This window comes from Neodiprion fabricii, chromosome 2 (assembly GCF_021155785.1).
Source record: "Neodiprion fabricii isolate iyNeoFabr1 chromosome 2, iyNeoFabr1.1, whole genome shotgun sequence".
NCBI lineage: Eukaryota > Metazoa > Arthropoda > Insecta > Hymenoptera > Diprionidae > Neodiprion > Neodiprion fabricii.
Genome location: NC_060240.1, coordinates 38,808,367 through 38,826,288, shown reverse-complemented (window position 1 = coordinate 38,826,288; position 17,922 = coordinate 38,808,367). Strand labels below are relative to the sequence as shown.

The window sequence follows — 17,922 nt, the reverse complement described above, 5'->3', positions numbered from 1 at the left end:
GCGGGTAATCGAGGTGATTCAGGAAGGGGACGAGGATTTGTGCTCGGTGAGTAAAACACTTTTATAATATATCATGGCAATTGTAATTATATTTTATCTAAAATATTTCAAACTAGTCATGTTTACATTAAATTGTTTCAATTCATTTTTTGCGCAAGCACATATTCAGTATCTATGAATAAGCTTATACAATTTATTATGTTATTAATTAATTAATTAATCAATTACTCAATTATATTAATCCTTACACAATATTTTCGATGTGTTCTTATACTGAAAATATTTATTACTATTCAAGGTATAACCTGAGGTGGTTATCGGTGGTTGTTCGAGGTGGTTGAAGGTGGTCGGAGGTGGACGAGGAGGAGGACGAGGAGGAGGACGAGGAGGACGAGGATTTGTGCTGGGTGAGTAAAACACTTTTATAATATTTGATGGCAATTGTAATTATATTTCATCTGAAGTAGGTATTACAAACTTGTCACGTTTACAATAAATTATTTCAATTCGTTTTTCGTGCAAGCACATATTCAGTAGCTACGAATAATCTTGTACAATTTATTATATTATCAATTAGTTAATTAATATTCTTATAATGGTTAATGGCAATTGTAATTATATTTCATCTGAAATATTACAAACTTTTCACGTTTACAATAAATTATTTCAATTCGTTTTTCGTGCAAGCACATATTCAGTAGCTATGAATAATCTTGTACAATTTATTATATTATCAATTAGTTAATTAATATTTTTATAATATTTAATGGCAATTGTAATTATATTTCATCTGAAATATTACAAACTTTTCACGTTTACAATAAATTATTTCAATTCGTTTTTCGTGCAAGCACATATTCAGTAGCTATGAATAATCTTGTACAATTTATTATATTATCAATTAGTTAATTAATATTCTTATAATGGTTAATGGCAATTGTCATTATATTTCATCTGCAATATTACAAACTTGTCACGTTTACAATAAATTATTTCAATTCGTTTTTCGTGCAAGCACATATTCAGTAGCTATGAATAATCTTGTACAATTTATTATATTATCAATTAGTTAATTAATATTCTTATAATGGTTAATGGCAATTGTCATTATATTTCATCTGCAATATTAAAAACTTGTCACGTTTACAATAAATTATTTCAATTCGTTTTTCGTGCAAGCACATATTCACTAGCTATGAATAATCTTGTACAATTTATTATATTATCAATTAGTTAATTAATAACATTAATCCTTACACAATATTTTTGATGTGTTCCTATACTAAAAATACTCATTACTATTCCAGGTATAACCCGAGGTGGTCGGAGGTGGACGAGGAGGAGGACGAGGTGGATGAGGAGGAGGCGGGGTGGGTCGTGGGAGCGGCGAGGAGGGAAGGGGGAAGGGGCGGGGAAGGGAAGGGGGAGAGGTGGGTGGGGAAGGGGGAGAGGTGGGCAGGGAGGGGGAAGGGAAGGGAAGGGTGGGGAAGGGATGGGCCGGGGCGGGGCGGGGGGAGGAGGGCGGGAGGGAGGGAGGGGGGAGCGGGCGGGGGGGAGGGAGGGAGTGGAGGACGGATGTCGATGCGAGCCCGTTAAATTTAATAGAGCAGAACGCCCGCCCGCTCGCCTTCCCGCCCCCCCTGCCACCCTCCCTCCCTCCCTCCCTCCCTCCCTCCCTCCCGCCCTCCTCCCCCCGCCCCACCCCGGCCCATCCCTTCCCTACCCTTCCCTTCCCTTCCCCCTCCCTGCCCACCTCTCCCCCTTCCCCACCCACCTCTCCCCCTTCCCTTCCCCGCCCCTTTCCCCTTCCCTCCTCGCCGCTCCCACGACCCACCCCGCCTCCTCCTCGTCCACCTCGTCCTCCTCCTCGTCCACCTGGTCCTCCTCCTCGTCCAGCTCGTCCTTCTCCTCGTCCACCTCCGACCACCTCAGGTTATACCTGGAATAGTAATGAGTATTTTTAGTATAGGAACACATCAAAAATATTGTGTAAGGATTAATGTTATTAATTAACTAATTGATAATATAATAAATTGTACAAGATTATTCATAGCTAGTGAATATGTGCTTGCACGAAAAACGAATTGAAATAATTTATTGTAAACGTGACAAGTTTTTAATATTGCAGATGAAATATAATGACAATTGCCATTAACCATTATAAGAATATTAATTAACTAATTGATAATATAATAAATTGTACAAGATTATTCGTAGCTACTGAATATGTGCTTGCACGAAAAACGAATTGAAATAATTTATTGTAAACGTGAAAAGTTTGTAATATTTCAGATGAAATATAATTACAATTGCCATTAAATATTATAAAAATATTAATTAACTAATTGATAATATAATAAATTGTACAAGATTATTCATAGCTACTGAATATGTGCTTGCACGAAAAACGAATTGAAATAATTTATTGTAAACGTGAAAAGTTTGTAATATTTCAGATGAAATATAATTACAATTGCCATTAACCATTATAAGAATATTAATTAACTAATTGATAATATAATAAATTGTACAAGATTATTCGTAGCTACTGAATATGTGCTTGCACGAAAAACGAATTGAAATAATTTATTGTAAACGTGACAAGTTTGTAATACCTACTTCAGATGAAATATAATTACAATTGCCATCAAATATTATAAAAGTGTTTTACTCACCCAGCACAAATCCTCGTCCTCCTCGTCCTCCTCCTCGTCCTCCTCCTCGTCCACCTCCGACCACCTTCAACCACCTCGAACAACCACCGATAACCACCTCAGGTTATACCTTGAATAGTAATAAATATTTTCAGTATAAGAACACATCGAAAATATTGTGTAAGGATTAATATAATTGAGTAATTGATTAATTAATTAATTAATAACATAATAAATTGTATAAGCTTATTCATAGATACTGAATATGTGCTTGCGCAAAAAATGAATTGAAACAATTTAATGTAAACATGACTAGTTTGAAATATTTTAGATAAAATATAATTACAATTGCCATGATATATTATAAAAGTGTTTTACTCACCGAGCACAAATCCTCGTCCCCTTCCTGAATCACCTCGATTACCCGCAACCACCCCTAACCACCCCCAACGACCACCGCCAACCACCTCGAGTTATACCTCGAATACTAATAAATATTTTCAGCATGAGAACAAATCAAAAATAATGTGTAAGGTTTAATATAATTTTTTTATCGACATATTTTACCAAAAAGATTATGAGAAGATTGTAAAGTTATAGAAATTTTATTAGCGCACTGACAGCTACTGAATTTGGGCTTGCGCGAAAAACGAATTGAAATAATTTATTGTAAACATGAACCAGGAACCACGAAGCGCTTATCCTGGAAGTCGAGAAATTTTATTAGCGGACCGACAGCTACCGAATTTGGGGTTGCGCGAAAAACGAATTGAAATAATTTATTGTAAACATGAACCAGGAACCACGGAGCGCTTATCCTGGAAGTCGAGTTTCACCGCGTAGCGGACCCGCGTAGAAACTACACAGTGCTCGGTCAAAAGTCACGAGGTCACGAACCTGTACAGCCGAAACTACGCAAAATTACTCCCGGAGGTCAAAAGTCATCAGGTCAAGTACCTGGACAGCCAAAACTACGGAGCGCTTGTTCTGGAAGTCGAGTTCCTGCAGGTAGTGGACCTTGAGCGCAAAAACTACGGAGCGCGTGTCCTGAAAGTCGTGTTTCACCAGGTAGCGGACCTGGAGTAAAGAAATTACGGAGCGCTTGTCCTGGAAGTCGAGTTTCACCGCGTAGCGGACCCGAAGCGTGGGATCCGGGAGGTTGAGAACCCGGTACTCGAAATACGTAGCGGACCCGAAGCGCGGGATCCGGGAGGTTGAGAACCCGGTACTCGAAATTTGCGGAGCGCGACTCTCATCCGTCCGCTCTACTGCGCGGTTGTTTCCAGACTGAGGAATTCGGCTAGCTGATTTTGAATTGGTGACGTCACTTTCTGAACATCCGACATCCGAATTTTGGATTCGAACTTTAATACTATGTATGATGATGTATGATGTATGATGTATGATGTATGATATGATATGATGTATAACGATTTGCTTTCACATATCAGACAAGAAATACGCACTTTATCTTTTCTTCCGATTCCAGACTCAAGCGGCTAGGACCTCCGATGGTCAGCCGTTGACTAAAGATGTATTCTTCAGTCAATGGGTCAGCTTATAACGCTGCCGTTCCGCGATAGTTGAATGATAAAAATTTTTGCTCGCACCTTTCAAATGTGTGTTAAAATACACTCGAAGTTTCAAGAAGCTGCGTCCTTTCTCTCCCTATCAAAAAAAAAATCGCCGACAACCACGTTTTTAGGTCTTCAAATCAGTACACTACGTTAAATACTGTCTCATATACGGAGCATCCATTTCATCTCAATCAAAATTAGCGCAACCGTGATGTACTACAGTTACTCTGAATTTATTTCCATACGAACACATTTCGAAAAACAATTCTGCATCTTCACCCTACTTAGATACTTCATTCGCGACTAGCTAACGAAAATTCAAGATCGAGAGAGCAAATGAAAAGTTGTGGGAATAATTATGAATATTAATGTTATGGAATACATCGAGCACGTGTTGAATAGAATTCCATTTCGAAATGAACAATTCTGCTGTTTTCATATTACAGCCGTATTTTTGTAGATAATCTAGTTTGTCTCCTGGAAAATTATAAAATTTATAGTGTGCGTCACGTATTAATCGTAAATGGATCATGTATATTAATATCGTACATGGATCGCATATACATATATACTTTTTGGTGTCTGCATCATTATTACATCTGATCTATTATTACTTATGTTCTATGTATACATTCTATTCTCGGGTACCTATACTTTAATTAAATCACTGTTCTGCTACAAATTTTGGAAGAAATTTATTCTCATTATAATTTCTTGCATCGTCGACAAGGCAGTCAGTACACACAGGCTATGCACTGGCTCCGAGCTCACCATTGCGAAGACTGTGTTACTCGGAAGGTGAATGCAGCCAGCATCATGTCGAAATCGGTAACTCTCTGATGTTCTGCAGTAAGTTCTCAACTCTACCGTTGGAACGTCTTTACATTCTTCAGTCAACGACTTGGGTTTCAGAGCACGAGTAATCCGTCTGATACTCTCTACACCCATGCTTTATAAGCTTTCTCTGTTAGCTCTGTTAGCCTTTACAGTTGAATGAAGATCGATATATCCGGAAGATGTCGCTACTGTACAGTCGAAAACGAAGCAGCAGGTAGCGAGAAATGTACGAACCATTCCACCTACCGTGACTACATTTTCACTCCACCATCTCAATCAGATCCAGTAAATAGCAATGGCCTCCGCTGTAAGGACTGTCCGTCGCCAAGTGCGACCAATTTTATCCATTGATCAACCTGAAGCACGGTCCAGAGTTCTCAACTTATACAAAGCGTGGTACCGCCAAATCCCATTTATCGGTAGGTACACCTGAACTTCGTCTATTCGTAACAAAATCCGGTTTTCTAGCGTTTAACGTCGTTCCAAGGTGCGTAGACAGTTTTCTCCTTCGTTATTGCTTTTCCGTATTACTTATCTCAATTCTTACAATATTAATGCATTTATTGTTAATGTTCTTTTTCTCTTCGTTACTCAGTCATGTCATCTTATAATGTACTAGCCCTGTAACAAGTATATTTTATCGATTACATAAATAACCTAACCTAAACTGTCTACTTATTTTCTGCTGTAATTATTAACAAGCCCCGCTTTTTATGTCAAGAGACTTTAACTCTACTACAAATGAATAATTTTTTTTAATCTAGTTCAGGATTACCATATCCCGAAGTCTGTGATACAGTGCAGGAAGAAACTTCGCGAGGAGTTCTTGAAGAATGCTCATGTGCGAGACATCAGAGCCATAGATCTGCTTGTTATTAAAGTAAAGTACATTTTTTATCACTCATTTTAAGCGTAACTTGAAATTATTCATAATTCTCAGATTTATGGTCTTTTAAAAATTGGAAATAATTGTATTTGTCAATGTGAATCCAATTGTAGAAGTATTCCGATACACTTTGGTTATCGACATTTGAGAAATATCTGTTACTTTTACAAAGGGTCAAATGGAACTGAAGGAAACTGTGGAGATTTGGAAGCAGAAAGGAACGCTCATGAACTACTTCAAGGAAACCGAGGAAAAGAAACCCACCGACTTTCTGTCTAAATTTTTATCAGGGCACGATTAGTTTCGATTGTGCGCGTAGACTTTTCGAGATAGCCAAAGTTATAGTTTTTCAAAATCGATTCAATCACATTAATGACAAAAAATCTGTACAAGCAATGTCTTTTTCCTGTAAGTTATTATTGAAATAAAATGTACATAGTATATCATAATCATCTGCCGGATAGTGAAATTCTCTTAGCTTCACATATCTATTTCGTATATTATTATCGATAACGGTAGGCACTTTTTTACTATATAATTTGTAACAAATAGGGCGTAAATAAATTAATCACTCGAATTGTTCGCTGTCCGGGATACAAAGCTACTTCAATCCTAGGACGGGATAATTGTTACACAAGATTGTCACAGTTTTAAAGATTCGAAAAGGTAAATTTTTAATTAGCATTTACAGAAGGTGAAATTTTTTTGTTTGCTTTCTCTTAAAATTACATTTCATTTTCACATAGATATATTATTATTTACTTATTATATACATTTGACAACATGATATATTACTAAGCACCTTAGGTACGATCTAGTTCACTTTTCACAGCCATACAGATAATTTGCTTCCCTTCAGTGAACAAGTATATGTTATGTTATGCATATATAAAATTATTTGTATTTTATATTTATATGTATATATAAATATATATAGAATACAGCACTTTTTGAGACTAAGAGCATCGATAGCGGTGCTTACCTTATTTTCAATTTGTATTTTCATTGTTAAGGTCTCGTTGGTTCACTTTCGTGCTAATGCACAGAGCGATCTCATTTAGGAAGATCATATTTCATGTTTGTATACTTTGGTTAGAATGATTTTCATAAAATATTTTTTTTTTTTTGTTTCTTATTTCTTGTTACACGCTTAGGTATTTTAAAACTAATTTTATAAACATAGTAACAGTCCCGCACTATGTATTAACCGCATAATCACCATCAACATCATCATTCAACGCTCATTTTAATACAAATTATAAAATATCTTTATCATATTAAAAATATACACTGACGGTAACTTTCATATACATAAATTGCACATACCTAAATTGTAAGCTAAAATGGCAACAGATAATCATCATGCTTATGACTCATAACAATAATATTACTTTGACGATCCTTTGCATTATCAATTGATCTACATTTTCACGTAGGTCATTATTTATATACAAAAAGGCGGAAAGTGATGAAGGTTAGGAGAAGAAAAAAAAATATGAAACAGGGAAGAGAATCATCAAACTATACTCTCCCTTTCCGACTGTATGTCGTACCCTGTTATCACTCCCCTCCGCAGAGATGCGTCGCTACTTCTCAAACCGTTTCCATTAAAAAGATTCACCAGCCAACTTCTTATCGAGTTCCTTGCCGACGATTTTTTGTCAGGAACATCCCCTGTACTCGGAGTAGGTGCAACTTGATCCAGCGAACGCCATCGTTTCACAGGCACTACTTCTCCTACGCAACTTCCGTCACCTGAGAGCAACGGAGTATCTACATCACAAGTTACATTGTCTGTTCTAGGCACTATTATCACATTGCCATTAGGGTAATTATTATTCAACACTTTATCGGTTGATACGTCCGTTTTCGATGTAGTCTTTGTGCACTCATCACAATTCTCCATAGATCTGAAACTCTTTTTATTTTCCTTGGTAGAAAAATTCGGAGATTGAAGCTTCCGACTGCACTGCCGTTCCATGGGGAATGGATCCAGCGATCGAGATTCTCTCAAGATTGTCGGTGACGGATAATCACTCGTCGAAGAGGAGGCGGCTATCGTCGATAACACTCTGGCATTCTTACGGAACTTCGGTTTGACGTCGACGAACATGTCGTCGAGCGCAAGCTTGACATTCGCAGCTCTGGTATCCATCTCCCTGGGCAGCGCGATGTTATCTAATGTCATTTTCGAATTACTCATCAAGCTGTCAAGCAAGTAAAGAGGAGTCCGCTCCAGCTTCTTTGTCACGGAACGGGGTACGGGACTCGATCCTCCGTGCTGCGAGGACGAATCATCGGTATTTCCCGGCCTAGGCACGCTAGAGTGTCTTCTACTACCGCCACCTCCAAGGCCTGCCAAAAGCGATGCTTGTCTCGATTCGGGATTAAATTTCGGGCTTCTTCTGGGCCGACAAAATAGAGGCGGTGGAAGCTCTCCCAGATTCACCTGCAGAAATAGAATAATTAATTTCGCTAATAATTTCGAATCAAAAGTTCCATCTCATCTGTTGATCCAAGCGACATCGATGGTCAAAGAGAAACGTACCTCTCTCTTCTGTATGGCTTTTTCAGTCGCTCCAACAAGCCAGTATGTTTTCACCTCGCCCTTTCCCTTCATATTAACGAATCCCCTGTCCTCGACGATATATCCCCCGACTTTGTCGAGGGCTTCCTTGCACTGGGCGCTAATGTGTATCCGCAGAGGTTCACCATTGGATTCCATTCGCGACGCTGTATTCACGGTGTCTCCGAATAAACAATACCGCGGCATTGTTAGACCGACCACACCAGCTACCACAGGGCCTGTAAAAAATATGGAATCACGATTGGAATAAAAATAAAAAAGTTCACAATAATCAAAGCGTATCAAGTTCTAATACACGCAAGCTTTTTATACCTGTGTGAATTCCAATCCTGAGTTTAAGCGTATCGTTCGGCCGATGAGCTATCGTGTGATGTTTAACAGCATTCAACAATTCGAGGGACATCGATGCTATTTCACCGGCGTGTTTGTTTCCGTTCTTAATTGGAAGGCCGGAAACCTGAGGAAAAACATAAACACGGGAATTTCGTGTTGCGGTTATATTTAATCGGAGAATTGTTACGTGTTAAAAATTTACAAGCTTCGTAAGACTCACCACCATGTAGGCGTCTCCGATCGTTTCAACCTTGTAGACGTCGTATCCTTTGATGATACGATCAAATAAAGTGTACAGATCATTCAGGAAATTAACAACCTGTAATCACAAGTATATACAAATTGTGTCATACATCCGTTCCGACATCCGTATACATATACGAAGCGTCTAACGTTATTTGCGACAATTGCAAAGGCTCAACGGGACAAATGTGAATGAAATTTTACCTGAAACGGTGTACTCTCAGCTGACATTGCAGTGAATCCTACAATGTCACTGAAGTATATTGTGACTAAATCGAAAGCTTCTGGCTCAACTCCAATACCGTTTGTGAGACAATTGGCAACAGGTCTGAAAAAATCAAAGAACATTTTTGAATACGTAAAAATTTTTTCTCGCGTATAATCCACGGAACTGTCGACAATAGGAAAATGGAACTCGATAAATAACTAACTCAGGTAACATTCTGTGGAGAAGATCTTCGGTTTTTTGTTTCTCCTCGAAGAGAAGGCGCGTACGCTCACTGACTAGATCTTCGAGGTTGTTGGCATATTTCTCCATCATGTCCATCATCTGGTCCATTATATTTCTGTGCCTGCCTGCTTTCATCTTCTTCAAACGAGTCCTTATCATTTTAAAGTCTGGTCTAAGTTCGGGGCTCTCTGCCCAGCAGTCGGTTATAGTATTGACTATGTAATCGCTGGATCCCGTTTCGGAATCCGACAATATGTCAATGTTCGGTCGAAACGGCGGCTCTCCTTCTTCCGGGTATCTCTTTACTCGATCTATGATTTCTGATCATCCCATAATTTCAATTATACGTTATATTTCGAAAGTTATCCGACTAAACATGAAACCTTTAAATTTCGTCAATTACCTTTGGGCTCTAGATTTACCCCCCCAAACGGTCCCTTCCGTCCAATTATTTCAAACAATATGATAGCAAACGAATATATATCTCCTTCCTGAGTTCCTCTTATAGGTGCGTTGGGATTCCTCAGTAATTCTGGTGCTTTCCAAAACAAGCCTGAAAAATTATTTCAATTTATTTTTTTTTCACCGATCAATGGAACCGTGTCTCACGCTTGAATCTTATCTTTAAAATTTAGCGATCAATTACTTCGATAATACTGATGTTCCCCGATACTGTCAGATTCAGCGCAGTGACGCATGTCGTGGAGACCAAAATCCGAGACTTGAAGTACCCAACGTGACGTTACTACGCAGTTGGAAGACTTGAGATTACCGTGACAGACTAGCACGGATGACTCGTGAATGTACAGCATGCCCTAAATTCAGAAGAAGGAAATAATTGCATTGTAAACTGTGAAGTAATACTTCTAAACATACGGTTGTCTAAAATCCGTATACGCTGCTGCGAAATGCACGTTGGATTCTTTGAATCCATCGAAATGAATTTACCTTGATGAGATCATGAACTAACGACGCAATGAACATATCGTCCAACTTGATATCCTCATTTTCGATTATGTCCTGCAATGAAAACGACAATGTTTACTGCCAATTCTTAGCGTCGACTGCCACAGTCATTGGCGCACGATTATCACGTTTATACTCACGTAAAGACTTCCTTTGGCACAATAGTCGGTAATTAGCAATATTCTCATGGGTTCGACGCAGGCTCCGATAAAAGAGTTTAGATTTCCGTGTCTTATTTCACGAAGTACGCGCATTTCCTTCATCACGTCTCGCGGGGTGTCTTTCTTTTTTGAGAATTTCAGTTCCTTTATCCGTACAACTACCCCATGGTAATGACCAGTCTGTGCAAACACTTGTCCTCCACACCTGGATTCGTATGATATGGCACTAACTAAACTTAACTGTAAAACCAACCAAAGGATAGCGTTTTTATTCATATAAACTATGACGGTGAAAATTTTTCACGACTCAACGGAGACGAAAATTCTTTCCAAACAAATCATTTCCACTCATTCTGCAAATTTCTCTTTTCCATCAGTCATTGTTCTCTCAAGATGTCTCAAGTTTTCCCGGAATATCAACGAAATTATAAAAAATTTGCCAAAATCGATTTCACTGACCTTGCTAGGGGATGACATCATGTTGTCCAGATGAGGATAGCCGTGAATTTCACTCGGATCAATTTTCCACAGCAGTCCCTCTATCTCCTGTTCTATTTTCCACCTTCGATATATACTCAGGGCAATAACTCCGGCGCAAAATAATAAGGCAGCTAGTACACCTGCCGCGATAATGCTCCGCGAATACGTGTCAATTATTGGACAGTGTTCGTTTCGAAAACCACAACCGGGTTCGGATTCCGGTTTGTTTTTACCAGGCCAATCCATTGACTTGATAGGCCTGTAGACCTGCAACGGTAATTATTCATCATCATTGAAATGCGATAATTTTGATTACTTCAGACAACTTGATCGCGCAATTCAATTGCTCTGAAACGCAGAGGTTCTGATCCATTTTTCAATTATTTGATAAATCAGATTACCAAAAGAAGACTTGGCGGAGTTTTAAAGACAGGTACGGGTATAATTATATTTTCACGAGTGTTATGAACAACTCACTCACTATAGTATCACCCTGTTGAAATTGCCCGACGGGAATCATTTGGTAATCGCACGAAAATTTATCTCGCGTCATAGGTAATTTTTGCAGTGCAAGAACGGAGAAATTTCCCTCCGAGTCTCCGTTTTCGTCCAGTTTTATCGTCGCTCCGCTAATACCTGCGGAAATGAGAATCGGTGAATATCACATCGTGAATGTAAGAACGGAGCGATTGAAATACGAATACTATACCTACTCGAATGAATTTCCATTCAGTTTTAATTTGCTATCACGGAACTAGATACGATTATAGGTATATGCCGTTATACGTACTGTCGTAAGTGTGCCTTTTGATGATCGTCTCTATTATCCGAGTGCCATTGCTGGCAATCTCTTCGACGCTGAGATCTTGGTGCTCCCTAATGAGTTGATCCAAGGCCTGAGCATATAATTTTACCGAATCGTAAAGATAGGCCGCGTGAATAGATACGTGCTGAAAATATTAGAAGGAAATACAATATTTAAAAAATGAATAACCGAAGAGTAATACGTGATGTTTACTCCGCATTTATAAGATTATACTGACTTACGTAGGTACGCGAATAGATCTACGAACATGAGAGTATACGTTATTTTAATTTCTGTAAAGCAAAATTTCAAACATTGACAAACCTTTTCGAAATTCGACTGTTTGAAGAGTGGAGGAATAGAGAAACGAAACGGTTCCTTTATGTTGTAGTCGCTAACTTTTTTAGTAAATACTTCGTAGCCCTGAGTCGGCGACGTAGCGACAACAACCAGAAGCGAACGACCCTTTTTCAAAAAATCCTTTGGCTCCAAGCAATTTCGTAAAGTATTAACACTGTTCGGTCCTAAAAAAAAAAATATGAAAACTTATAGTGAACCAGTGTCAAATAAACACAGAGTCAATTACTGTTATATACGTTAATAAATTGGCAAAAAATATTTCACGTGCAAATCCCGAGACAAATCATATGAATTATATAATCCTACACGTAACAGGATTACTATTAATTACTGCAAAAGTTTAATACGCGTAATGCGATGTTGTGATATTCATACGAAAACAAGAATCATTTGCTCGCTAGTCTGTGAGCGGTGACGTATTCATTCCGTGCAACGATAATCAATGGCCTTCCAGTGACCTTTGTGGCACACGATGTTAACTGAAACTACTGCGGATGATTTATTTCAGAATTTATTGAAATTAAAGACAAACAAAATCCATTTACTACGCGTCTCTTTGCCATCCACAGTTTATACGTACACAATTAAGCGGAAAATTTACTCAAGTATCACGACATACACAAAATCTACGTAAAAAGTATCTAACAAAGGTTTAGATGACTCAGGGTAGAACAAAAAACAAAATAACAGTGTATTGTAAGTATACGGAGGTAAACGGGTGACCGATTAAACGCGATTAGCGTATCATCGTATAATATCATATAACGGGTATGTATGTTGTAATGTACGGTAAGTATTAATAAGTCGGATTTGATAAGCGACTAAATTCTCTAAGAAGCATGGCTATACTAACTCCATAAGTACTTCTCTGCTTCTCGTTGAGAATATGTCATCATGTCAACATGTATTACCATGTATTCTCCATCGTCCAATAATCTTTGATTTTGCATTGAATTCATCATGTCTACCAGGGATGAGGCTGACCCAAGGAAAATATAAACTGAAAATAGGATAGTAAAAAAAACATGTACATCGGTGATTGGGATTTAAAAAAACAATACTGTAATGAACATGAAATGAGAATGTGTTTAAAACTTGCGGACTGACTGCGAGTCATGTTTTTGGTGTCCTGTATCAGCTGAAACCAATCGTTTCCGCAGCAAGGCAATCTCTGTTCGCAGCAAATGTGCCGGTCTTCGACGGGTTTAAAATGGTTTACAGTGAGGTTGTGCTTAGCTGCCTGATCTTTCAACGAGTGAGCAACGGTCGCCCAAGATTTTTCCGTTATTATAGAAAATTTGTCCCAATTGTAATGAAGCAGCAACGCGATGACGGACTTCGACACCTGAGTGTCCGGCGGCTCCGTCCGCGCAAAAGTTGACACCGCCGATGCCTTCGAATCCGAGCATTTCTGTAAAATGACCAAGGAAAACAAACTTACACAAACGGACCTTCGATAAAAATGAATATTCTGCAAATAAATCAAACAGTGCCGACCTGCATCGAACACGTTTCCATTTTTTTTAACTGGAAATGAATTTTTCAAAAAATGACCTGGAAGACTGGCATTCTCTAAAATATTCCTCATCTATGAAAACCCATTTCATTCGTTGCAATGTTCTTTTTTTCAAGTTTTTTATTTCATTTACGTGATGCAAGAAATACGGTGTACAAAGACCGGACTTGACAAAAGCGCATCGGATGGTCAGTGCACGCATTATGCAGAGGGATATAGTAAAAAAGAATGTTTGTTTTTTTTCTTTTTTTCTTTTTAATTTGCGGAACAGGGTCGAGTGGTACTCAGACACTCGGGTACACGATATACCTGTCAATAGGTCGGTAGAAGCACGATTACGCAGGAAATGCATTAGCGCCATATTCCGTGCATTCTATACACGCTGATATGCTGTAAGCTTTTTCCCTGGCCTCCACAATCAGCGAATCAGGTATGGAAGAATCGTGGTTAAGTAACGCGATCGGGGATCGTGCAGTATTTGAAATAATAATCGGCGCATGCTTCGGTCAGAGATACAAGATAGCCGCCAGCCGCCGAGGCAGCATATTGCACATGCTCCGAAGAATTCGAAGTTAAGAATCGACGGACCCTTTCGCTGCGGAAAGGCGGCAGGCTGTTCGTGTAGGCTGCTGCATATGGTTTGAGAAGAGGGAACGAAACTGTTGCGAGCTGAATGCTGGCTGCTGCAACGGCGTGCACAGCAAAATGGGCTGCGCTGTTAGGCCGCAGTGTGGCGGTAGGTTAAATATAAACTTGCTGCGCGGGCGGGAGAGGAAAGGAAAGAGGAGAGGAGAGGAGAGGAGAGGAGAGGACGTGGACGTCTCTGGAGTGCACGGGGCGGTCGACTGAAATGTGACATGCGCTCATTAACATATAAATTAAATGTGACAACTGGGGGTCAGCACTTGATTCTCTGCAGTTCTCTCCCTTCCCCTCTTTCGGCCCGTCCTTTCTTGGATTTTTTTTTTTTTTTTTGTTTTTTGTTCTCCATATTCTTATTCCTACTCTTCTTCGTTCATAATTCTTACCATTTTATCCCCCCCCCCCCGGATCTAACAATACTTGCTGCATCATATGCATTGCAAGTCCATCATGCAACGCTGTTTGTCGCCTTGTTGCGGGGTATGCGTTTATAGATATATAGATGGACGGATCGTATGTATATCGAAAGGATTCGTCTCACTGCGGTTCATTGAATTGAATCCGAGTAGCAGAGTCACTACACACGCCTATATTATTGCACACACCCTGCACACGTACGTTATACGCGACGCGCGACTGTAAAAGCGAATCGCAGTATGTACGAATATATATATATATATATGTATATACGCAGAATAGGTATAAAGTATAACAGTCCGACTTCCTACATAATTTTCAATCTCTGCTGCATGCAGGGATCTAGACGCGGAATTTATTTCTGAATGCTGCTGCCGCGGGCGTATCGATGACGGATGCAGCGGCCACCTGTCGCTCTCGGAGAGAGAGGTGTGTGAGAGAGAGAGAGAGAGAGAGAGAGAGACGGAAAATCTCCACCGTACCGCGTTCTATCTATATTCATAAACGCTCTTTTCCTCCCGCCGCTCCATCGCCCTTCCTCTCTCTCTCTCTCTCTCTCTCTCCCCGTCTCTTTCCATCTGTTTGCATCTCTTTTCTCCATGAGGACGTCGCGTCGGCTGCAGCGGCAGCATCGTCGTCACCGTGTGTTGTGCAGCCAGCAACGACGAGCCGTGTGTGAGGCCGATGGCCTGCGGCAGGCAAGCCTATAGGAAGATCGTCGGAGCTAGTGCAGCAGGCAATTAGTCGCAACCCCGTTAAGCCCGGTCTAATCGCCACAGAGCATCGGAACGGTGACGCTGATCGATTCAACATCTATTCTCATTTGCAGTAATCTACCCTACCACCCCTCCCTCCGCTGTTAGGATAATCACTTTTGCCAGGTGACTGTATTTATTGAGCGATAAATATTGCGCGTTTTTCATTTCGTTACCACTCTCGGATTCTGTATTATTTACACGCTATTTATACACGTCTATGAGATGCGTTCAACTGGTGAAAGGAAATTTTCAGTATTCAATGGAAACAGGTTGGTATAATTAATTACACCGTTGAAAGATATTATACGCTGCGGTAAATGATCCTCACCATGATATGTAACATGGCCAAAATAAAATCGTTCATTATAACGACATTGTTCACATAATTCTGTAACGACATTTTGATTGAAATACTTACGTTTTGGAAAAATTTTACTTTCCATCACGCGGTACAACAATTTCAACCCAAATTATCGTCACTAAAAAAATTTGTTATTACAGATATGACTGTAATATATCTTATATATATATATATATATATATATATATATATATATATATATATATATATATATGTATAAGAATCGTTACGCGATCAGTCAGTGAAGATTTATTCGTGTCTTGAAGCGGAAATCAGGCATCAATTACGCGATGGAGAGAGTCGCGATATTGAAATGGTGTCTCTTCGTCGAATAAATGTCACGTACAGTGATGTTCGTTACAATGTCTTCCCAATGGCTAGCAATTTTTTTTTTTTTTTTTTTTCGCAATCAAAACCGAGACGAGTTTTCTTTCTAAGAAAATTTTTTGTGCCAACATGATTATAGCGACGCAAGTGAAACGGAGAAGAAACAAACGATACGTTGATCGCAGACACGTACAATTTCTGTACAAAGAAAATTCGTTTCAGTTTTTATTCCATAAACAAAAAAAGAAGAGAAAAAAAATATTGACCCACTGAGAAGCGATTAATGAACATTACTCTATATATATATATATATATATGGATATGGATATGGATATGGATATATACGTATATCCAAAACACAAGGTACGCATCGTTGCACACACACACACAGGTATATTTCCGCACGCCCAATCTCGTCGCACTCCGTCATGCTCACGAGCGATACAATTCCTCCAGCGAACCGTGTGAGTCAGGTACCTATACTTCACATGACACCATACACGAACGTGCCTATGTCGTCGAGGCCTATCCATATACCTATAGGGTGAAAATAAACTGCATTTTATGCAGTGCTAAAAGGCATTATGCGGCCATATATAATATACGAGTATACTATACTTCCAACAGCAGCAGCAGCTTCGCCGCGACTAACAGTAATTGCCGTTGCTTGGTGCATGGTGCATGGTGCATCCATGGGTTGCGGTATGTACACCTACCCAGGTACTTGCGTAGGATCATGTGCCTGTACCCAACGTATACGTGTGTAAATACTTACAAAAATTGAATGCAACAAGTGTTGCGTTGGTACCTCGCGTACCTACAGGACCTACCCACTGCGGGAGGAGAATTCTTGCGCATAAATACGTACGTATATGTTGGGCACGAATCCTCGAGTCTGGCCTGCCAAGCTGCACCGTGTGCATCGTTCGCGATGCATGCGTGCAAGCGTGCACGGGATGAAGGGAGAAGAAGGCGAAGGCGACAAGATTGTCTTCCGACGACGATGTTGTCAAGACGGATTTAACACCTGTCGGGCGTCTGCGGAGGCCGGGATTGAGACCTCGCTCGACCTCCTGACCCCCACCCAACCAGAGACTCGTATATGTATATTGTTAGAGGTGCGGTACCGAGGTGCATTATACCCGGCATAATGCACATGCATACGTGTACCTCGAGTACTTCTTAGCATAAATCATGCGGTAATAGCGAGGATCCGGAGGATCTGGGACAAAGATTAAAAGTTTAAACCGTAACGTGAAGTATGATAGAGATGAAATAATCAAGTGTCGTATACTCACATTACGTATAAATATACAAAATTTCATGCAACAATAATGAGCGTTTGGTACAGACAAGAATTCACAGTTAAATGCACGGCATGTTTAAATTCTTATATGGGGATTGGTTTTGATTGTTGGTATATTGACAATGGTACGTCGTATCTACTGTCGAATTAGTTTACTGTAAATACGCGTATTAACGTTGAAAAAAGAAAAAATAAAAAGAAGCCAAGAACGACAACTTGCTTGTCTCGAGTGTACGATTCGCGATTAATTTTAAA

At 39.5% G+C, this 17,922-nt stretch overlaps 2 protein-coding genes across 4 annotated transcripts in view; one reads left to right on the top strand and one right to left on the bottom strand.

The window, feature by feature from the left end:
- Window positions 1–5,338: 5,338 nt before the first annotated feature.
- Window positions 5,339–17,922, bottom strand: part of LOC124174703 (receptor-type guanylate cyclase Gyc76C-like) — a 57,164-nt gene continuing 44,580 nt past the window's right edge. For all 3 annotated transcript variants that reach the window (XM_046554097.1, XM_046554098.1, XM_046554099.1), the window contains exons 6-21: window positions 13,448–13,751; window positions 13,194–13,340; window positions 12,305–12,504; window positions 11,966–12,125; window positions 11,657–11,811; window positions 11,155–11,442; window positions 10,675–10,935; window positions 10,517–10,588; window positions 10,215–10,383; window positions 9,972–10,121; window positions 9,549–9,888; window positions 9,322–9,445; window positions 9,095–9,193; window positions 8,854–8,998; window positions 8,503–8,759; window positions 5,339–8,403 (exon numbers count right to left, since the gene is read on the bottom strand). In XM_046554097.1, coding sequence (XP_046410053.1) covers window positions 7,471–8,403; window positions 8,503–8,759; window positions 8,854–8,998; window positions 9,095–9,193; window positions 9,322–9,445; window positions 9,549–9,888; window positions 9,972–10,121; window positions 10,215–10,383; window positions 10,517–10,588; window positions 10,675–10,935; window positions 11,155–11,442; window positions 11,657–11,811; window positions 11,966–12,125; window positions 12,305–12,504; window positions 13,194–13,340; window positions 13,448–13,751 — 3,804 coding nt within the window. In that variant the 3' untranslated portion in view covers window positions 5,339–7,470. The remainder of the gene's footprint in view (window positions 8,404–8,502; window positions 8,760–8,853; window positions 8,999–9,094; window positions 9,194–9,321; window positions 9,446–9,548; window positions 9,889–9,971; window positions 10,122–10,214; window positions 10,384–10,516; window positions 10,589–10,674; window positions 10,936–11,154; window positions 11,443–11,656; window positions 11,812–11,965; window positions 12,126–12,304; window positions 12,505–13,193; window positions 13,341–13,447; window positions 13,752–17,922) is intronic.
- On the top strand, window positions 5,345–6,403 carry LOC124174705 (NADH dehydrogenase [ubiquinone] 1 alpha subcomplex subunit 6). The gene is made up of 3 exons (XM_046554102.1): window positions 5,345–5,487; window positions 5,833–5,948; window positions 6,127–6,403. The coding sequence occupies exons 1-3, from the start codon at window positions 5,364–5,366 to the stop codon at window positions 6,253–6,255; spliced, it is 369 nt and encodes a 122-aa protein (XP_046410058.1). The 5' UTR covers window positions 5,345–5,363; the 3' UTR covers window positions 6,256–6,403.